General features: G+C 49.2%; 1 protein-coding gene across 1 annotated transcript; it reads right to left on the bottom strand.

Moving 5' to 3' along the window:
• Positions 1 to 893: 893 nt before the first annotated feature.
• On the bottom strand, positions 894 to 3558 carry Tmem200c (transmembrane protein 200C). The gene has a single exon (XM_059278511.1). It carries the CDS (start codon positions 3467 to 3469, stop codon positions 1565 to 1567), a length of 1905 nt encoding a protein of 634 aa, XP_059134494.1. The 5' UTR covers positions 3470 to 3558; the 3' UTR covers positions 894 to 1564.
• Positions 3559 to 14083: the final 10525 nt, after the last annotated feature.

Raw genomic sequence — 14083 nt, 5'->3', positions numbered from 1 at the left:
CTGTGCTGAATTAAGTATGTTTTCTGGAATTCTACTGGACTCTGCACTCCAATCCCTGCTCTTCCTCCCTGCCCCACGGTTGTTCCCCGTAGAGCTGGATGGGTCTTTTAACCTTATCTTACAGAGCTGATGGTGGAGGCCTGTGTCTGCAGTGTTAAGAGCGTCACAGCTCGTAGATACCATGAGCTCCTGAATCTACACACCTGCAGCATGCCTGGTCACTCGTGCGGGGCAATGCCAGCACACCTGCCACTGGTTTTTCTTTAAAAGCGTTGTTTTGGTCTTCTGCGATGAGTCTCAGGTCACACTCAGAGGAAGAGGGATTAATTAGAACTGAAAATCATTTGTTTTCTGGTCTTGACAATTGGCTAACTGATGAAACGTGAACTATTCCCGAAGTATTGTAACATTACTGTGTGGCTTATGTCAGCCATAGATGCAAGACCATGAACCTAGAACAAAGAGAGAAACAGGAGTGGGTGGGGAGGGGCTTGTTAAGGCTGGCACCCCTGTAAATTAACCTTGAGTTAACGGCAAGTATTATAGGAAAATAGTATTTAGTCAAGGTTCCATTCTACTCCCAAGGGCCACATACTGCTCTATGTCTTCAAGGTAAAAACACTGGAAATGGATTAATGCACTCACACCCTTACTGACCCTCTGTCACTTTGGTAGAAGGTGACTACAGTTTTAACAGACGAATATTTTGCATCGACGAGAGAAATTGTTAACTGTTTGCTGTGCATTAGTTCCCAGGCAAAACGAGGCAATGTTATTGTTTAATTGTTTGGAAACTTTTTTTATTAAAAAAACAAAAAAACAAAAGACTTTAAATACTAATGTTACTTTCCATACAGGTGTAGTAATACTGGGTAACGCATGGTGTACTTGGTATTGGGAGTTTAGGGGTGTAACAGTCCAGTCTAGTAGCTGGCACCCTCCAGTCTTCACACACCCTGGTAGCAAAATGCAAATCTCCTTTTTAAAAATAGAGTCCTTTGGACAGCTGGAGCGCAGAGCAGGGTAAGGCAAGGGAACCCTCTCTCTCCGATGCTCATGCTTTAGGCTTGGACTTCACCTAGAAAGATCAGTTCTAAGAGAACTGACACAGACTCTTCTAGGCTCTTCAAGAAGAGGGAAGTAAAAAGCTTGTCGTTCATCCACAAGCAGCTATGAACGACGTCAGCAGCAGAGTACAGGGGCGAGGGAAGGTGGGGGGGGTAAAGAAAAATTGGAATAAAGTGCAGAGTTACTGTCAAAAATATATTATTTTGAGCCTAAGAAAATTAAGAGAATTTCATCTAATGAACTAGATTATGACCTTTTAATACATTTGGTTTTCATGGAACGTACAATCACCATCGGACATAAAAAGACGACTGCTTTTTTTAAAAAAAAAATTGCTTGAGTTATCTACACGAATCTTGTGAACGCAATTCAAGGATAACATTCTGCAGCTCTTTGGATATTGAATGGTTTCCTCGGACCTGTCCACAGGGAAATGGGTTAGGGTTAGGGGTTCCAGTGGGACTAGTCTCTCCTTTCCCTGCTCTCCTCTTTCTCCCTAGGTGGAAGAGTTTTCCAGGTCTGGGTCCTCTGTTCCTGGGGTGTGAGACCTGGAAATCAGAAAGAGTTTCTCCTTGTTTGTAAACTGCCTCTGCCCAGACTGAGGCTGCTCCTCCCTAGTTGTCTCTGGACTGGGACCCTCCGGGGAGCTAGGCTCCGTACCCGGATCCGTGGCATCTGCACAGTCTAGCCTTTTCCTGGCCACCACATCCACGACCGACTCCACAGAGGTGTCAGCCTCCCTCAGGGGGGTGTAGCCCTTATTGCTGCAGGACGGCTCATCGGACTGGAAACTATGGGAGTCCCGCCGGACGCGGGGCGAGTCCTTGGGGCGCAGAGGGAGCGAGGGCGTGGCGGCTGTCTCTGGAAGGCTGGAGTCCAGGTCCGCTGCACCAGGGGAGGGCGGAGGCTCCGGAGACGGTTGCGACCGGTAGTCCAGGAGCCCGCTGGTGCTGCGGCGCCGCCAGGCCGCGTACCTGCCTGTCCTGGGCAGGCGGCCGCCCTGCCCCCTGGCGGTGCATGCTGTCGCCGCGCCCTCGGGCTGGTCCGGCTCACTGGACGCCCAGCGCGCCCCGCCCTCGGCTCCCCGGAGGTCCGTCAGGCTCAGGTCCAGTTCTTCCCTGGGGAGATCCCGAGAGCCGCGTTCCCCCGGCGGCCTGTGCCAGCTGCAACTTGCCCCCTCCGAGTCCCCGTCTCTGTCCCGGTCCCCTTGCAAAGGCAGCAGCGCGAAGGCGCTCAGCGAGGAGCCCACGAGGGAACTGGCGGTGCTCTGGCGCCCCCAACTCCCGGTCGGGCTGCAGAGCGCCGGGCTGCTGCTGCCACTGGCGGCGGCGGTGACCGTGGCCGTGGCCGCAGCCACCGCGGCAACTGTGGTCCGGCGACGGCCAGCCCCGCTGGAGCGCTCGCGGTAGATGCTGTACACCGCCTCGGCCAGGCTCGGGGGCTCCCGCGGACAGCGCGGAGATGAAGCCAGGTCCGGCGGCGACCCTGCATCCCGAGTCCCGCCTCCGCCTCCGCCTAGCCCGGCGGGGTGGGGCCATGAGCCCCTGGCCAGCATTGCAGTGGCCCCGAAGGCGTCTGCAGAGCCTGTGCAGCTACCAGGCTTCAGTTCCAGGCCCCGGGATTGCACGTAGCTCAGAAAGCCATTGAGCGGCGCTGCCCTGGGGGGTGCAGAGCCGGGGGCGGGGGCGGCGGAGGAGGCCGCGGCTGCAGCGGCTGCAGCTGCTGCTGCTGCCAGATCTTTGGCGCGGAGGCTGTGCACGTCGATGACAGTAGAGTAGAGGTCCCGCAGGTTGATGATCTTGGTCTTTTTGTCCCTGTTCTCATGGAGCACCGCGTTGGCGCAAATGAAGAGGAAGATGCCGATACCCATGATGAGGGGCCCAAAGACCTTGAGCTTGTCTGAGTGCAAGTAGCCTGAGACGATTCGGAAGAAGAAGCCCACTGATGTGGAGGAGGAGGAAGAGGAAGAGGAAGAGGATGTGGCTGCAGATCTAGTCGGAGGCGAACTCCTGGGTCCTTCCACAGAAGTAGAGTTGACACCCCCTGGGGTCCCGGAGTGACTCTTGGTCGGGTTTTTGCTGCCAAGGCTGCTGTTGCCAGTGGTCCCAAAGCGATGGCCGCCTCCCACAGGCAATGGCTGCTTGCTGCCCCCTCTGTTGGCCGTGTTGGCCTTTGGCCAGTAGCCCACCACGGCCATGGCTATGCCCACCAACAGCACTAGGATCCCGCAAAGGGCAATAAGCCCGGAGATGGAGCACAGCTTCAGCTTGCCCTTCACCACAACCACGTCGTTTTTACGCCTCTTCTTGGCTTTCCTCTTGCGCTTAGGGACCTGGCTGGTGGGGCGGAGGGGATCTTGCTTTCTGGCGGATATCCTCAGTAGGCCACCGGTGGCAATCATGGCGAACTGGCGGAGTTCAGGGCTAGCCCCACGGGCTGGGGCCGACAGTTAGGGGGAGTGTCAACTGTCCTCTAACTGCTTGGTCACCTCCTCCTCCTCCTGCAGCAAAGCAGAGGAACACAGTCATAGAGTGCGGGCTGGGCTGCAGCAACATCCCACGTGCCAGGATTACCCCTGCTCCTGGATCCAAATCCAGGTGTGCTCCCACCCCCACCTCCAGGCCAAGTGCTGTGCACACAGACTGGAGATGGGTCTGGGTTACGGAAGGAAAAGGTGGCTTGAAACAGTTTGAGAAAGCTCTCACCTCCCCTCTCCCCCACATGCTCCAAGAGTGACCCTCTTGATACTGAAAGCCTCCTGGCTGGCAGCCAGTGGAATTCCTTCCATCCTTATAAACTCAGCGAATGTGGGGGCTCAAAGTAGTGTTTGAGGACTTTTTTGGTCAGCGCCTGTATTTTTTTTTTTTTTTTTTTTTGGTGTTTTCTTTTGTTTTGATCCTGCCTCTCACTGCAATGGAAAAGTTTCCCAAAGGAGGGGCCTCTGGAGTGTCAGGCCTCTGAGTCAGGAATTTGCCCATGTGGGCCCAAAGTTACTAAACAGTTCTGAAAGTTAGTACTGTATAAAAAGAAAGGAATTCATTTCCCAGGATGAGAGAGAAACAGCAAGCCCTGGCAGGATGGCTTCCTTCAGATATCTGCCAGGGTTTATTACCCAGAAAATCTCAGAAATACTACTTCAATACCGACAACAAATCTTGCCATAAAGTTGCCTCTTGGCTACTCTGATCCTAGGGCATTAGGCAACCAGAGCCCCCTCCCAGACCTCTCATCGCCACTCTGCAACATCTGGACAGCTTCTTGGTGTGGAATATTTCCTTTTAGGTAACTGTTATGTAACCACGCTCTTCCTTCTGGCGTTCTCTCCTCCCCTGGAGGAACTCCCTATAAAGGTATCCTGTGCTAGATTTCATCAGGGAATCTGAGAAGTCCCCTGGAATCCCCATAAGAAATACCTTTCTCTTATGTGGGAAAATGGCCATATTAAAACAACAACAACAACAGAGAAACCTGCCACAATAGCTTTCTAGCCCTTTATTAATGTACCAACAACATTCTACAGAACCCCAGTGTTCAAATGAATAGGCAAATTACCTAGGCAAAGCAGTCTACATAATGATGATTTATAGGAAGGTATTTCCACACATAAAAGCTGTGCTCTTCATCTTTTTCTCTGGAGGTCATTTTGAGGAAGAGGAGTGGTTAACAGTGGCCTAGTTCTGGGAAGCTCTTTGGGTTGTCTACACAGTCTAAGCAGGTACAAGAACTGACGCCTGTTTGTGCTTATCTGTCAGCTGTTAAAAGTCCCGTTCTGCTGGGTCCTCAGAGTGCATTCTCAGTTCCACTGGTTGTGTTGCCTCCTGCAACAGAGATGCTAAAATTAAGGGCATGATGTGGCTCTTAAAGTTACAGATGGCCATCACAGGCCTTCGGGTATATGATTCTTTCAGGACAGCCCATGGAGTAGAATAAATTATCCTTTGAAAATGTTAGTTACTTGGGTAGAATTTTGCTTTTGACTAGTGCTTGGGTGAATACCTCTGGCCCTTGATTCTTTCAGTAGATCAGTCTGGGTAGGATTTTTTTCTCCACGTGGGCAAGCAAATGGCAATCAGGTTTTTATATTGCTTGCAAACTGGTATCTTTTTGGAACTTTTTGGAATTCAATAGAGAAATGCTAAATGGTTTCGGGGGGGGGGGAGTCAATGGTGAGACTGTATCTGTAAACCTTAAAAAAATTTTTTTAAAAGGTCCTGTGCCAATAAGCATAAACACTGAATATACATGCCAGACTGCCATATTTATTATACGGTTGCAACATGTATATTGCTGTTTTAATTGAACTGTAAGGCTCCAGTGTCTTTAATAATCCTGAGGTCTGGATTGGCTTCAAGAGACATTAAGGTCCAGGCATTTTAGAAACAAAGCCAGCTCGGGCCTGCAGGGTGTCTCTCTGAAGAGAGATGGGCAGACGTTTTGTTGGACACCGACCAGATGCCCCCCGGTGCTGAATGTCTTGGAGGAGAAGGGACCTTCCTCCTCTGCAAGCCAGCTTTACACCCCGCAGAATATAAGGAAAGTTGGAGTGAATTTCAACAAGGGTTTACAGAAGATATTTAAAATTAGTTTTTAATAGCTAGTAATTAGTTCCCTAGTTTATTATGCTTCCAGCTCTCTTGGAAGCTGAACTCCTTTTCAGCGCACCACGATCTGACACAGAATACTGACAAAGGTCAGGTGCCACGGAGAAGCCCCCTTTGAGGCTTTCCTTAGACCTAAGGAAAACAAACTTAGCAGTGAATGTCGTCTGCCTTCCCAACTGGCTGCCTGGCGTGAGTCCTGCCTTGGTTAAGGAATGGAGGATGGGGAAATCAAATGAGGGATGTCTAAAAATACAACCGCTTCCAAGGGAGAGATTCAAGTTCTCCACTCGTGATGGATCGAGCCCGGCGTCAGAGACTCTGGGCCCCAGGGTTGCGCGCCATACTGTGCCCCTCACCCAACCTAGGTCCTCGACCCCCGGCCCCTGGCCCCCAGGGCCGTGCGTCTCTTGCCCTTACTTTAGCCAGTCACATGAGTGCAGCAGCTGCAAGTCCGCCTCTGGAGGGAGGACCGGCTGGAGCGAAATGAAGGCAATCCCCAACTCGCCTTTTCTGGGCAGCGCAGCCCTGGTAGCACGCCCAGGAGAACACCTGGCTCAGAACATCCGCTAAGGGGCCTGGGCTTGGGGACAGGTGGGCTGACGAAGGGCGCTCGGAGGCCGGGGATTGACAGGATTGCTCAAAATGGAGGCACTCTAAGCAAACAATAATCGCTCACTTACCCAGGGAGACCAGGGCAGCTCGGGAGACACAAAGAACCATGGAGAAACTTTTCAGTCCCAGCCGACGGCGGAGCGCAGGGACAGCGCCCCGGGGCCCCGGGCGCAATAGCAATAGCGGCTGGACAGCTCGGCGGGGACGAACCTGCGCCAGGGGCTCGCAGTCCCCTCCGGCGCCGTGGCGGGAGCCATTTCCAAGAGTTTCCAAGAAGTGTCAGGTCCTCCGCAGCCCGCGCGCCCGCCTGGAGCCCTTCTTCCCTCGGGCGCGCCTCCTCGGCTGCCACTGTCCCCTCCCGTCGCGCTCCCCGCCGGCCCCTGCGGCCGCGCGCTCCCCGGCCTTGCGCCTCTTTTGTGTGGCTGCGGCGCGCCGGGCTCCGCCGGGTGGAGTTGAGCCCGCGGCGGCTGCTCCCGGCGGCCGGACTGGCGGCTGTTGCTAAGAGACCGGAGCCATGACACAGGGAAATTGCGGCAGGATGGCAGTCGGTACCCGGCCGGCTTGGCTCTCAGGGGCGCACCCGCCCCCCCCGCCCCGCCCCCAGCCCCCCCGAACCCCTCCCCCGCTCTCCGCCCGTCCCTTCGGAAGCGACTTGTCCCCCTTCCCAGGAGGGGCACCAGGGAAGACGACACCTGCACCGCGCGGTTGAGCCAGGTAGGGGCGCGATCACGCAAGGCAGGTGCTGGACGCCGCTGAACCGCCGTCTGCTTCAGCTGACAGCTTCTTTCCTTTTCCCCCAACTACCTGTCTGAGCAACAAGCCCAAGAGGATCCAAAGAAAGGCCAGCCCCTCCCAGGGAGTCCCCCATCAGCATCCCGAAGCTAGGGAGTAGGCTCCAGGTCTCTGTTCCTCCCGGGCCCCTCTCCTCTCTGCTCCCCTTTTCCTTTCTTTCTTTTTCTTTTTGTAGCTCCTACTCTACAGGGTACATAGCCTTCTTGCCCCCCTGCCTCCACCTACACTTGAAGTTTGCACTGTAGATACCTCCAAGAACACAGTAAGTTGTCCCCCAGCGAACCCAGCCCCGGGCGGGGTGGAGCAGGCCCACAGAGCTGGGCGCACCACCGGACTCCTGGAAACCTCTGTCAGATGCTATCACACTTCAGCAGAACTAGGCTGTGTAACCGGCCCTAAGGGACCTCAGTGGCTTCCTGGGACGTGGGCAGCCGGGGCTCATTAGAGATTAGGGTAGGCTTGGAGATGCCCCCTCAGGCGGGCCCTGCTGTTCTGTCCCTCTGAGGTTACCCAAGCCTTCAAAGCGAAACTCACTCTCCGGGAATGGGAATCAGAGTTAGCATCAAAAAGGAGAGGTGGGGGTAGGGAGGTTGTCCAAACTCCCTACGTCATTTGAAAAGGAGAGAAGAGCACACACACACACACACACACACACACACACACACACACACACACACATACACACACACACACACACGGGGGGGGGAGTTGGGAGGGGCGGAGAGCGCCTATTTCCTATCTTCCTTCTTTCAACTGCGTAGTGGAAATGACAGGGAAAAGAAATTTCAAATGGAATTTCCCCACGGAGTGTTGAGAAAGTTAGAAAGGTTTCAATTAGTTATTAAAATGAGGTGGCCAGGATTCAGGCAGAGAGGAACAGAAAAGCAGATAAAACCAAGGCTGTTTAAAATTTGCCATCCAAGCAAGGATATTTGGGTGGTGATGGTAGTGGGTGCTGTTTACTGTTCAAGGGTGTACCCACAAATCTAGCCTTGAGGTTGTTCTAAAGGTACGCAGCATCTCAAGAATATATTGTGCAAAAAGAACAATAAAGAAACTAAATATACAGAGGTGTATAGCAATCATTGAAGCAGGGATGGAGGGGGTGGGGAGATGGGAGGGATGTGAGTCCTAAAGGTAGGCATCACCTGCATGTTTGAAAGGTGACCTCTGCCATCTTTTTCAAGACATACGGATCTGAGCTGCTACTGGAGTTTCAACTAGATCTCCTTCCATGTATTTTTACTCAGCACCAGATTATTAGAAAAGAAAGGACAACAAAGGAAACGCTTCCTACCCCACCGTGGAATGTCTCCTTTTACGGGAATCACTGCAAAGGAAAAGGAACTCAACCCGTTCTGGTGGTTTGTTAAAGCCTTTTGGCTCAGAATCCCTGCATTTCTTGAACCTGATAATGATCTGGTGTTTTGTACAAAGACTGGACCCCGCAGCCCCATTTCACTACAGAGCTGACTGCCAAGGGCCAAATGGCAATCCCTACCCTCTGTCCTGCAGGACTACATACAAACAAGAGTATTAATGAAGAACTACATATAAGATTTTAGGTGGGTTAAACAGTTAACAGTTTCACTCTCTGCATAAATTATAGCCACCAGGTAGGTGCACATTCAAAACTCATTTGATGGATTGATTGGGAGAAGAAAGAAAATCTCTAGCTTGACAAAGTGGACATACATAGGGGCGATGGGATGTAGCTAGCTGCTTCTTACATTGATGACTAACTAACAGGTTTATTGTTTAAAGTCTTCTTTCCAAACTGGGCTTTTTTGGTACTTCGAACTGCTCTCAGTATCAGTTATGTTATCATATTCAGTCATTTTTTTTTGTTTTCAGCTCAGGATAGCAGAGGAAATCAAACATCCATCTGTTTGCAGTGGAGTCTTTTATTATCTCTGTAACACACAATCACCCAGTGTTCCCAAGGCTTTTCCAGATGGGTCAAGGTATTTTTTTGAAGCAATAACAAGGCTCTTGGCCCTTCTGCGCCCCCCCCCCCATTTCACTGACCACTGATTTCTGAGGTTCAGGACACAGGACACAACTTCCTTCTTGCAGATGACAGAGGGTCTTGTGTCACCCAATTCTCTGGTGTCTCAGGATCTAAGTCCTCAATACATACTTTGAACATGTGATTATCATGCAAAGTGATTGACAGGGAAAAGATTAGCCGAATACTGTTGCATTAAACTCTGACACGTAACTTTTCATTTGCTCTTCAAGGGGGTCTGTGTTTCTAGCAATCCAATCTCACAGCAGACTTCCTGTTCCCCTGACTGTTACAATCTTGTGTCCTATCTTCCACAAATGTTTCCAGAGCCTGAGGTACAGCAGTTGTGTTGTAGATGTATCAGTTGGGCCTGGGCCCACAATACGTTCTCTGCAGCCCTAGACCAAGAACTATAGCCAACTAAGGAATGCTGACTGAGAAGAAAAAGTCTTCCCTAAGGAAGAGCTCCCCAGTTGAGTATCCGATACCAAGCGGTCAGCCTCAAAACATATACATGCAAGTAACATTAGAGAGACCGAGCAGGTTGTATTTATATATTTAGGGGAAGAAAAAAGAAGCATGTATCAGTAATGAAAGAAGAAGAGACCATGAATTTGTGGGAGAGCAAGGAGGGTAAAGGAGAGGGGTTGGAGGGAAGAAACGGAAGAGGGAAAATGTTGTAACGATATTGTAGCTTCATATAATGTAATCAACCACTCATAGTGTGATCATTTCACCCACCTGAACCTGCTGGACTGCCTGTGCATCTGGGTTTCTCCATGGGTGGTGGTAGTGCTGTACTATGTGCACACTCAGGCCTCCTTCATTTTCAGGAGTCTGCCCACAGAAGACGGCCTGCTCAAGCCAGAAGGTTGGCAGCTCCCACCTCTGCGTACCCTTTACTCCCTCAGAGTGCTTGTGCTATGGAAAGTGTGTATGGGTTCTGGAACCAACCTCCTCCACTAACTGATGGCTTAGTTTAAGTAACTAAATCACTTAATCTTGCCTCACTCAGCCTTCCCATCCATAATGGGGATAGTGATGCTAATACTTGCCTCCTAACATGACTGTGATGAGGTTTAATAAATTGAGTTGGTGTAAGCCCATGCTTAGAACATTGTAAACACTCATTAAACTTAGCTAAGTCCATATCCCAGCTTGACTCCCTCACTTTCTTACCATTCACATTTACTAGGATCTACATGGGACCCGCTGTGTGTAGGCCGTTCCTGTCCTCCTGAACTGCTATGTATAGAGATTCTCCAGGAAGCCGATCTGGAGGGTGACAACACTTTCTCCACTATTGGTTCCTTCATTTTATGATTAACTTGGACACTTCCATTTCAGTTTATTAGAGTCCAGATTTCAAACTCACACAATTCTTCAGTCAAAGTATAAATCTGTAAGAACCAATAGGACATTCTGCTGGTCAGGGGTTTGAGAGTGTCATAGAAAAGACTCTCAAACCTCTGGAAGGTAGAATACCAGAAAAGGACAAAATCATCACCTTGGCTAGAGAAAACAAAACCTCTCATTCCTCTCCATTGTTTCTTCTTTACCCTCTTCATACCTTGATAACAACAAAAATGGCAGAAATGCACAGCAAAGTACAATAATACATGGGCACATAGATGGAGTCAGGACGGCTAACAAATGAAAACACTGTCCAGAGTGCACACCCCCTAAATAACTACTGTCTCTGGAATCCAAGTTCATGTGTTGTATTTTACCTTCAAGGCAAATCAGTGCATTTTTTTCATTGAGTTTTTTCATGCTATGGATAGACTAGAAAAAGAGCCTGAGAAGACAGAAGACATAAAGCAAAGCACTGGATTAAAGTCCATTTGATTTTCCTGGGAGCAGAAGAGATAGGAAAGAACACAGGGAAAGTCCTGATGCAGTGATGGGACTGCAAAGCCCCAGGATAGCATTTCCACAGCTGGGCTTTGCTGAGCCCTAGCGTTTCCTGGAGTTAGCACTTAGAGTGTTGTGTTCTAGCTTTTCCCCAAAGAACTCCGCTATGTGATCAAGGGACCAGTGCTTGTCTCAGCTTCCAATCCCCTGGAGTCTTGCAAGGAAAACTCTGAAGAGATAACTTTCAAGAACTTCAGTTTTGAAACCAAAGTGAAATTCATGCAGGTGTTAAGGTCACAGTCAAGGTCATTTCTTGTGCTCCTGAGAATTAACTGAAGAGTCCAAACCCAAACAAGGACAAGGACAGAGGGAAGAAACTGATGCAAGGAAAGTGCCTTCCTCAGGAAGCATCCACCAGGGTCTCCCACCTTTACTTCAGACAGATGGCAGGTGTCAATGACAGCCTTCATTTGGTCTCCAGTCTGGTTCATTCGTATCATTATGGCCATAAAAATCTGCTAGAGGTTGTTTTCTCTAAAAAGTAGCTTCATTTTTGTTCACTTAGCTTTCCCCAAATCGCCTGAATTTTCTACCATTCTCTGTGTACACCATCAAAGCTAGATTTGGTCCCTTTCAAAGTAATTGAGACTTGAGGACTAGAGTGCTCTGGCAGGCCTGAAAGCAGATCAAAGCTGAGCTCGTGGAGGGCTTTACATGAGAGCATCATCAGTGAAGCAGCCAAGCAGAGACCCACAGCTGGATTTGGTCTGTCTTCTCAAAATGTGTCTCATACTACTCTGCATAATTTTTAGAATTATGGGTAGATAGCATATCCCTCCGAGCCGCTCATGACTCCTATGTCCACACTTAGACCATTAACTGTGATATGAGCGGCTGTGGGTACACAGCAGCAAACAGAAGACACAGACAAAGAATTTCAAGAGTAAAGAGCCAAAAGATCCCGAGATTGCTACTTGGGTGGCAGGTCTTTGATGCATCCAGTGAGTACTTTCATAAGTAGCTCTTGTGGTTTCTCAGCGACCACTGTGATTCCTGTATTATTCGCTCTCGGAATATTTGTTGGGCACCTACTGTATTCTAATTCACCACTGCTGACAGAGGGGGAACAGCACAGTCAAACACATCCTTCTGCAGCAGTTAGTAAACAAGTAGGCAAGCAAAGGGGGGAATTTTAAATCTTGATAAGTTTTATGAACAAATTAGAAGAGTCGGGGAGAGGGAAGAGTGGGCAGAAGGAGAAAATGAGTTAGATTGGACATTCAGGGAAGGCCACATGTCTACTTTTTAGAACGGGAGGCCGAAAATTAGACAAACATTTGAAAGTATGCTGGGCAAGAAAATAGAGGCCATGGTCTTATTAGTGTATAATCTAGTTAGGTTTATCAAGATAATTAATAACCAAGGCAAAGGAAAAACAGAAGGTCACTGGGGAATCCTCAGTACCTACCTGCTAGTGGCGGCTATGATGATGATGGTGATGGGTATTGTTCAGAGGGCACTCTACCTGACTGCAGGCACCACAGTGGTGGGTACTGGGGATGCAATGGAGAGTAAGACACAGAAAGACTCCTTCATTTGCTTTGCAATATAAGCAAATCCCAGCCAGCCTGCAGGGGCTCCCTTGTCTATACAGTCCCCTGCACGTCACATGACCAGTGCCTCACACTCCTAGAGCCATTAGGCTTTGAATTGTCAGGGTTCCTTACATCTCACACCAGTGTCAACAGGGGAGCCATCATGTGACCCCTGATATTTAGGAATCTAAGCGATGGGTCTCTAGAGCCCTCACAATGTTTTACATTCATCACTGGCTGCTATTGAAATGGAACTATTGAGTTTTCATGCTCAAAACTCAGTACCATAGAGCAGATGAAGAACCACAATAAAGAGGTACCCAATTACTTATCAGTACACGTGTCTTCCAGGTGACCTCACGACAGCATCTGTAACATGTCCATAGTCAGTGTCATAAAGAGAAAGCCAAAGAGAATGCTTCCCCCTCACACATTTATATCACAAAGTACGCACGTTAAAAACACAAAACGCATAAACCGATATCTATAGAATGATTTTACCCAATGGGACTCTCCTGATCTTATGAGAACCACAAATGATATGTTAAATGCTTAAAATGCTCTCACTATAATGACACTTATATTTGTGGTTTTTTTCCCATCTGAAAGACAAAATCACAGCATTTTCCTACTAAGTTTGGTTTCGAGTTGTATGAAATGTCACTGACAACCTAAGCTGGTTTCTCTTTACTAAAGAAGATTGAAGTATCATTATGTAGGAGAAGCGCTGCAAATATTTCTCTACTGACACATAGACTCCTGCATCACTCCATGACAGGCAAAGTAAAGTAATTACACAGCTTCCTATGGAGGAAAGCTGTTGGTGTTCTAGACTGCAAAATGATACGCAGAAACATTGGAGTGATATTTCAAGATATTTCTGATCGCTATTGCTTTCCAAAGTCCTGACCCCAAGGACCTTGGTTTGGCTGAGGTAAAGGGGAGAGATGAAGAGATGGAGAAAAGAGGAGGGAAGAGGGAGAGGAGAGGGGAGAACACACTTCAATTATAAAGGGACTTAAGGTACTTAGCTGACAGAGTGGCTCTGTCACAGGTTTCTTTCAGAATCCTCCCTATCATTCAGTTTCTGACTTTGCTGACATAAATATTAACGCAATGAGAGTAAAATGATACTTTCTGGATACTTGATATCCATCAGGGTTAAGGTTTCACCTTTTCCTTTTTTGTCAAGGAAATTACACTTCCCCTATTTATTGAGATAAATACGCATACAATCAAGACAAAAAATCCACAATGCAGAGGAGAGGAATTAGGAACGATCACAATTTACAGCAGCCATTTCAGAAGCTTTCTCTTCAGAGCAGAGGTCTGTTTAAATGTTTATTCTAGAAGAATGAGAACCAGGGAGATGGACTACTCCTAAAATGCATACACAGAAGCACAAGCCTGCAGGGTGCTACAGCTGAACCCACATGTGAGGACTGACAGTCAGCCTGGAGTCAAGGAGCTGAGCCCCTCAGCTTAGAGGGTGTCATAAGACTCCAGGACTCCATCAATGGCACTGGCTCCCTGACTTTCTGTTCTCATCTCCA

Source organism: Peromyscus eremicus, chromosome 13 (assembly GCF_949786415.1).
Source record: "Peromyscus eremicus chromosome 13, PerEre_H2_v1, whole genome shotgun sequence".
NCBI classification, from domain to species: domain Eukaryota; kingdom Metazoa; phylum Chordata; class Mammalia; order Rodentia; family Cricetidae; genus Peromyscus; species Peromyscus eremicus.
The sequence above is the reverse complement of the archived record's forward strand: the minus strand, read 5'-3'. Positions and strand labels throughout refer to the sequence as shown.